At 39.7% G+C, this 8,628-nt stretch overlaps 1 protein-coding gene across 2 annotated transcripts in view; it reads left to right on the top strand.

Moving 5' to 3' along the window:
• Positions 1 to 218: 218 nt before the first annotated feature.
• The window catches only part of mark1 (MAP/microtubule affinity-regulating kinase 1), a 124,268-nt gene continuing 115,858 nt past the window's right edge, over positions 219 to 8,628 (top strand). Inside the window, exon 1 of one of the 2 annotated variants that reach the window (XM_062058065.1) lies at positions 219 to 538. In XM_062058065.1, coding sequence (XP_061914049.1) covers positions 488 to 538 — 51 coding nt within the window. In that variant the 5' untranslated portion in view covers positions 219 to 487. The remainder of the gene's footprint in view (positions 539 to 8,628) is intronic. The other variant, XM_062058066.1, reaches the window with a different exon arrangement.

Raw genomic sequence — 8,628 nt, 5'->3', positions numbered from 1 at the left:
ATATTTTTTAGTATTATTACTCTATCTGTATTTGCTTGTTTTAATTCCTTGGTGTTCAAAGTGCCTTGACTTTTGTCTATCCATCCATCCATTTTCTACCGCTTGTCCCTTTTGTGTGGATTATAAATGAATGTTTGTTGTTCAATAAAAAAAAAAAAAACGAAAAAAAAAAACCCTCCATCCTTCCTGGTGGGAGGTTTTTTAGAGATGCGCATCTTCCCTCCTCCCCAACTCGGTCTCTCCTCCCTCTTCCTCTCGCCGGAGCAACCTTAGCTTTGTGACAACCTGCTCCGGAGCCCCCAGCGGAACATCTGGCGGCCCACCCGGTATCCCAATTGGCGGGGCAATGCCGCGTTAGCTAGCCGCCGTTTGCGCACTTCCGGCCGGGGTGGCTTTGTGCTGAGGAGTGGGGGTGGGATGTAGAGAGAGAGAGAGGCGGACCAGCGCCGAGCGGCCTTAGCCCGGGGATTTCTCTCTTAAATACAAGATGTCGACCAGGACGCCATTGCCCACGGTCAACGAGCGGGACACGGAGAACGTAAGTACAGCCCAGAATGAGACGCCATGATTGGGGTTTTTTTGTTTGTTGGGAAGAGTGCGGGAAAGGCGGCAGCTAGCTAGGTGGAAGGAGGCTGCTAAGGCGTTGCACCCGGCCAATGGGCACGCTGCCTCCCCCCTTCTTCCGCCGGGAATAAACCCACCCGGGACCGGAATAACCCACCTTGCCGTGGATGTGCCGCTCGCTAAACAAGGCGCCGTGCCGGCCTTGGTAATGACAACCGAACCGGGAGTGTTGCAGGCAATATTCAGGGATGGGGGGGAAAAGGGGGAATGCGTTGCCCTACTTTTTCACTCGGAAGCATTGCAATGTGACATCCGTCACCTCGTGGGCCCGGAGCTGCACTCTCGGTGCCGGAGGGAGGTGCTGCTGGAGGGGGGATGGAGCTTGTTATTATTCACCATCCCCCTGGCACGACACGGTCCAGACTGTGCTGTCTGTTTTTCAATGGGGGGAAAAAAAAATCCAAAATATATTTAATGAATTATTTACAACAAATATTACAAATGGGGAAAAACAATAGTGTGTTATTCAGGAGCGCCGCTAAGGATTTTGGGCCCCATGAAAAGAATCTTTACAGGGCCCCCTGTATTATAATTTCATCATCATTAGGGGCCTCTCTGGGCCCCTAGAATCCGTCTCCTTTACCCCCCCCCCCCCTTTTCGGCGCCCCTGGTGTTATCAATGAAAGCACATGCATGTACAAGAGCCACCTCCTTTTTGTGTTTAGGGCAGTGTTTTTCAACCGCTGTGCTGGTGTGCCGTGGGAGATGATCTAATTTCACCTATTTGGGTTAAAAATATTTTTTGCAAACCAGTAATTAGAGATGTCCGATAATGGCTTTTTTGCCGATATTCCGATATTGTCCAACTCTTAATTACCGATTCCGATATCAACCGATACCGATATATACAGTCGTGGAATTAACACATTATTATGCCTGATTTTGTTGTGATGCCCCGCTGGATGCATTGAACAATGTAACAAGGTTTTCCAAAATAAATCAACTCAAGTTATGGGAAAAAATGCCAACATGGCACTGCCATATTTATTATTGAAGTCACAAAGTGCATTATTTTTTTTAACATGCCTCAAAACAGCAGCTTGGAATTTGGGACATGCTCTCCCTGAGAAAGCATGAGGAGTTGAGGTGGTGGGGGACAGGGGGTAGCGGGGTTGTATATTGTAGCGTCCCGGAAGAGTTAGTGCTGCAAGGGGTTCTGGGTGTTTGTTCTGTTGTGTTTATGTTGTGTTACGGTGCGGATGTTCTCCCGAAATATGTTTGTCATTCTTGTTTGGTGTGGCTTCACAGTGTTAAAGTTGTTTATACGGTCACCCTCAGTGTGACCTGTATGGCTGTTGACCAAGTATGACTTGCATTCACTTGTTTGTGTGAAGAGCCGTAGATATTAAGTGACTGGGCCGGCACGCAAAGGCAGTGCCTTTAAGGTTTATTGGCGCTCTGTACTTCTCCCTACGTCCGTGTACACAGCGGCTTTTTGAAACCGATGCCGATAATTTCCGATATTACATTTTAAAGCATTTATCGGCCGATGATATCGGACTGCCGATATTAATCGGACATCTCTACCAGTAATTATAGTCTGCAAATGATGTGTTGTTGTTGAGTAGTCAGTGCTGTCTAGAGCTCGGCAGAGTAACCGTGTAATACTCTTCCATATCAGTAGGTGGCAGCCGGTAGCTAATTGCTTGGTAGATGTCGGAAACAGCGGTAGGCAGCGTGCAGGTAAAAAGGTATCTAATGCTTAAACCAAAAATAAACAATAGGTGAGTGTCCCTAAGAAAAGGCATTGAAGCTTAGGGAAGGCTATGCAGAACGAAACTAAAACTGAACTGGCTACAAAGTAAACAAAAACAGAATGCTGGACGACAGCAAAGACTTACTGTTGAGCAAAGACAGCGTCCACAAAGTTCATCCGAACATGACATGACAATCAACTATGTCCCCACAAAGAAGGATAAAAACAACTGAAATATTCTTGATTGCTAAAACAAAGCAGGTATGGGGAATAGCGGTCAAGGAAGACATAAAACTGCTACAGGAAGATACCAAATGAAGAGAAAAAGCCACCAAAATAGGAGCGCAAGACAAGAACTAAAACACTACACACAGAAAAACAGCAAAAAACTCAAAATAAGTCACGGCGTGATGTGACAGGTCGTGACAGTACACCTACTTTGAGACAAGAGCTATATTGATGTATGGTTGGTTATGGTTTAAAGTCATATCCAACAATGGCGACAATGACTTTTTACTGTCAACTGAGTTTTGTTTTTGAATGATTTCTGCTGGTGGTGTGCCTCCGCATTTTTTCAACGCAAAAAATGTGCCTTGGCTCAAAAAAGGTTGAAAAACACTGGTTTAGGGATTCCATTGGTGCTTGAATTGCTTGATAAAGATTTGAGTCATAGTGTTTCAGGGTCCCTGAAAGTGCCTAAAAATGCTCGATTTTTTAATGTTTACAGTCTCTCCTCTTTTTCATTAAATGTTTTTGTAGTTTATTATTTTTTCGGTCAGTGGTCTACAAAATAAACAAACAGTTTTACATAAACAAACAGTTGTACATTCATAAATTGACAATGTTACAGACTGAAAGGGTTTAGGCTGAGGTTGAGCACTTATTTCGCCTAACCCTATGTCAAATAGAAGATGAGCTTCCTAGAAATATGACATTTTCTTTACACAACATATTATAAATACACTTTGTACACAACATAAACACTGTTCAAATATATACACAGTAAAGACATGTGAAATATCCCTGTACACATGTTGGTTAAACATTTATACCAATAATATACTATATACAAATACTTATACTTCCATTATTATTTGTATCCCACATTTAGTTTTGTAATTAACATTGATCATAGGATTAACTACTGGTGCTACTTTCATTGCTGTTAATTGGTTGCAGACATGAACCTGGTAAATTAACTTCCGTGCAATAGGAATAATTGATTACAAATCAAACATTTTTAAAGCTTGAGCTTAAAAAAACCTTGTTTACGACCTTCTAAACATGTTTTTTGACATTAGGGGAGCCCTCTAGACATGAAATAACACCCTTTAGTCACCTTTATGCTCTTTTAATCCACTATAGTTATGCATCCTGAGGCTGAGCCAATCAGTGGCCACGATACTGAACAGCACGCTTTGATTGGTTTAGTCTCCCCTAGTGGCCATTACAATTGCATTTGACCCATCCCCTTGTTCCACCCCCTGGGAGTTGAGGGGAGCAGTGAGCAGCAGCGGTGGCCGCGCTCAGGAATCATTTTGGTGATTTAACCCCCAATTCCAACCCTTCATGCTAAGTGCCAAGCAGGGAGGTAATGGGTCCCATTTTTATAGTCTGGTATGACCCGGCCGGGGTTTAACGATCTCAGGGCAGACACTCTAACACCAAGGCCACTGAGCAGGAATCAGAAATCAAACATTTTAAAAGCTTCAGCTTAAAAAAACCTGTTTACGACCTTCTAAATAGGTTTTTCAACATCAGGGGAGCCCTCTAGACATGAAATAACACCCTTTAGTCACCTTTACACTCTTTTAATCCAATAGAGTTATGTATCCTGAGGCTGAGCCAATCAGTGGCCACGATACTGAAAAGCACGCTTTGATTGGTTTAGTCTCCTCTAGTGGCCAGTACAACTGTAGCAAGGCTCGAATTTAACCGCATAATGCCCTGAAAAATTGACCAACATGCAACAACATGCCGTGACCGTCCTTGACTTTTTACCTGTTAATGGATGTAACGGTAAACGGTATAATGATAATGCGCAATAAAATTCCGGACGGTTAGTAAAACCGTCTAATTTTTTAATTACCGAAAAACTGTCATTTATCAATGAATTTTAGGCAACACGAAGTCAGGCGCATGCGCACTAGCGTCGTTTGGCTTGATAATCATGGCGGACAAGCGACACAGACTTTGCTCCGGAGATTTCCCCTTGGAGTAAACGGAGCCAAGCGCTTGGTTTAACGTCATTTTCCCTCGTTTCCCGTCGTTCGTTTAAGAGCGCACTGTTTTGTTTAGATGGAGACAGGTGTGGACAATATTGGAGACAGACGCACTTGTCCCCACACTAAAAGTATACAGCGAAGGAGAAAATATTTGATGTTGTTTAATTTTCTCAATACAGCGTCCATCAACTGCTGTGACTGAGAGTTAATGACGTGAAGAAACATGCAGCAGGTGATGTGTCTTGGAAGTTGTCACAACTTGTTTATAAAGTCTTTAGTTAGTTTACTGGGATGATCACTCCTCCTTTATTTAACTGCAAAATGTATCAGTGTTCAACTAACATCAATACTAGCTCAAATGTTTTGTCATCTCATCGAATTGAACGCAGGCTGTGAATATTGTGTATTCGATGTGAGAGGTGTCACTCTTTAGTTTTGTTGGCCAAACTGTTGCACTGAACTACAAGGAGGTGTTGGAGAAGAACAAAGCTTATTTATTAGACTTCATCTTCATTAGCCCAACTGCTTTGAGTTTTATATTGATATCAACAAGTAAACGCCATGTTTTTTTTAATATTTCCTGTTTTTTTCATGTCACAAAAGTCTTACTTCAAAAACCATTCATGTGACATAGCATTTGTTAATGTTTTGTTGTGTATAGTTAATTCCTATATGACATATTTCTGCTCAAACTCTTAATGGATCTGTCCCGATACAGCATCTACATGTACATATAAATGTACATAACTTAAAAACATAAATAAATAATTATAAAAAATACCTCCCTCTATCATAATGTCCAAAATAGAGATAAAGGCATCATGTAATGACAAAAAACTGACAAGTTAATATTAATAATGAACAAAAAAAATGTTTATATGAAATTTTGTTTTTCCTTGGTGCCCTTCTAACTTGCCTTGGTGCCCTAAAATATGAGCCCTCCTTTAAGGCAACACTTGCCTTGACCTTAAAAAGTAAAAATTTGAGGCCTGCTGTAGTATTGATATTTTAGTTCATTTATCCCTTTTTATGACTGAAAATGCTTAATTTAGGACCTAAATATTTTAGAATAAGCTTAAAAATATACCAAAATAATCTGTGGTGGTGAAGCCGCAATATTTGAAGTGCGATGTCTAGGGGAACGACTGCAATTGTTTTGTTTGTAGTTACTGATAGGATTTTTTAAATTTAGCACAGTGAGCCATGCCTCAGAGAATTGCTGGGTTGCATATGACGTCACATCCGTTTTCTTCTTTGCGGCTTAATTCACATGATGGTCTACCATCTTAAGCATAGCATTAAAACAAGTAAGAGTTTTGAGCAGAAAATGCGGTATTGCTGTTCCAGTCGGTCAAATAGAGTTCTTAAAGGTAATATGGGCTCTGTACCGAGGATGTCGTTGTGGCTTGTAAAGCCCTTTGAGACACTTGTGATTTAGGGCTATATAAATAAACATTGATTGACATTGATTGATAATAAAGTCACGGGAAAAATGAAAGTGCGTAGAAGAAAATGGCTCTTAAAAATATAAATTTCATCATCTTGTGGAATACAATCGGACTATGATCGTGTCTGCAGTGATCACTTTGTAAAATGTTTGTTTGAACATTAGATTTGTTTGAGAAACTTTATGTGATCAATCAAGTTTATTCTCTACTATATTAGTAGTGTTAGAGAGCAGAACTAAACGTAAAGAAAGGACAAGCGAACACATTAGTTTGTGTTCTTTTGTTGTTGCTATGCTTAAATATAACTACAAAGACCTGGTTGAGCAAATAAACTAATGTCATTAAGTCCTGTTAATAAATATTGTGATTTTTGGCCCAATCCAACTTATTTTTGTTGTCCATTTTCATAACTTAAACTAAAAGCTTAGTTGTTGTGCAGGAAAGCCAAGTGCTTTATTCAACACGGATGACCACATTAAAGTGTCCTTGTTGCTATTTGTTAGCATCAAGAAAATAGCCTTAATATTGATTGATTGATTGATTGAGACTTTTATTAGTAGGTTGCACAGTGAATTACATATTCCGTACAATTGACCACTAAATGGTAACACCCGAATAAGTTTTTCAACTTGTTTAAGTCGGGGTCCACTTAAATTGATTCATGATACAGATACTGTACTATCAGATATATACTATCATCATAATACAGTCATCACACAAGATAATCACATTGAATTATTTACATTATTTACAATCCGGGTTGTGGAGGGGTCCATTCGGGTTAGCTTCTAGCACACCTGTGAAGTGAAAACCATTACAGGTGACTACCTCTTGAAGCTCATCGAGAGAATGCCAAGAGTGTGTGAAAAAGTAATCAGAGTAAATGGTGGCTATTTTGAAGAAACTAGAATATAAAACATGTTTTCAGTTATTTCTCCTTTTTTGGGGTAAGTACAAAACTCCACATGTGTTCATTCATAGTTTTGATGCCTTCAGGGACAATCTACAATGTAAATAGTCATGCAAATAAAGAAAACACATTGAATGAGAAGGTGTGTCCAAACGTTTGGCCTGTACTGTATGTGTATGTATATATATATATATATATATATATATATATATATATATATATATATATATTATTTAAAACTATTTTTTTTTCTAATATGTCTTTTTTAGCCACTCAGGCAAATCATATTTTTTGTTGATACCCTTTAGAAAAGAGAAGTGTTGGATACTTCTCTTGTTGCCTTATTTGTATTTGACTTTATTAAATGTTTGGGTAGAATTGTTTTAAACAAAACCAGTTTTCTTTTACGTAATATACACATTTATCACAGCTGTTTATATATTTTATGGAGGAATGTAGTTAATCATAGAACTGGCAACCATACTGTAGTTATTAAAAAGTATGGATTTTGAATCAATAATCGTTTTGAAACGAGAATCAATTCTGAATCGAATCGTTACCCCCAAGAATCGAATCGAACACCGCTACTCCATCACATTTTAATCACATTTTTATGCAATATATTTTTGTAGCACTATTATTGTAAAGGCTGGAAGTGTGTGACTGGTGGGAAAAAGAGAGCGAATGACGGTGGGCGTGTTGGAACGAGAGATTTGCCTCGTGTTTCTGCCCGCCTGCTTACTTTTCTGCCCAGCTTGCTCTGCATCTTGCCAGACACTCGGTTACAAAAGTTTACCTTTTGGAGCGCCCCAGTAATCACATACTTGTGTTGAAAAGGGTCACTCACATCTGGCAAAGCTGACTGGTGCTGGTGTAGAGCCCCTACATTCGGTGTCAGTGGGAAACGGGTTGAATGAAACCTTGGGTAAAACTGTTTGTTTTATTCTCGCTTTCTCCTGGGCAAACCTTTTCAAACCTTGCCAGAACATCTTCCTGATTCAAGTCTGCACATGCTCAGTAACATGGAATAGTTCATTGCCTGAGAAGGCACTAGCAGCTCTGGAAACAATGATTTTGATGTATCATTAAGCGCATTAATTAAGACTAAAATAAATAAATACTTGTTTTAAGTAGAAGTAAACTTTATTTACTGTCTTTATGAGACGTTTGAGGGCTCCAGGCAACTGCTCTTCAACGTAACTGAAGTTAGCTGAGCACTGCAGGTGTGAAAATATATTTTTTCTTTATAGTTGTCAGGCTGCTGCACCTCCCCTGGAGTCTTCTGGCACATAACAGCCACACATTTCAAAAACCACTGGTCAATTATTTATCTAAATAGTTCTGGGTGAGCATATTCTCTGAAAGGGCCTAGAGAACCATAATTCTCCTTTTACTATTAATCTCATTTTGTATAAATGTCAATGCAAGGCTGTGCCATACTTTGTCATTTTTCCTCACCAAATGGCAATTATATGTAGTCATAATTTATATATATAGTCATACAGTCAGTCATGAATGAAAACACAAATCAAAAATGTTTACGCCTGTCAAAGATCCTCTATATCACACGAGTGCCCTGCTGATTTGAAGGTTCTGCTGTAAAAACACTAGTCAAAGATTCTCTGTTTTTTTTCAGGACCAATTTCACAAATGTCAGTCAAAGATCCTCTATACCAGGGATGTCAAACTTGGTTTTATGGCTGCATTCAGAGGGTCGCTTGAAAC

Source organism: Entelurus aequoreus, linkage group LG09, assembly GCF_033978785.1.
Source record: "Entelurus aequoreus isolate RoL-2023_Sb linkage group LG09, RoL_Eaeq_v1.1, whole genome shotgun sequence".
NCBI classification, from domain to species: domain Eukaryota; kingdom Metazoa; phylum Chordata; class Actinopteri; order Syngnathiformes; family Syngnathidae; genus Entelurus; species Entelurus aequoreus.
The sequence above is the reverse complement of the archived record's forward strand: the minus strand, read 5'-3'. Positions and strand labels throughout refer to the sequence as shown.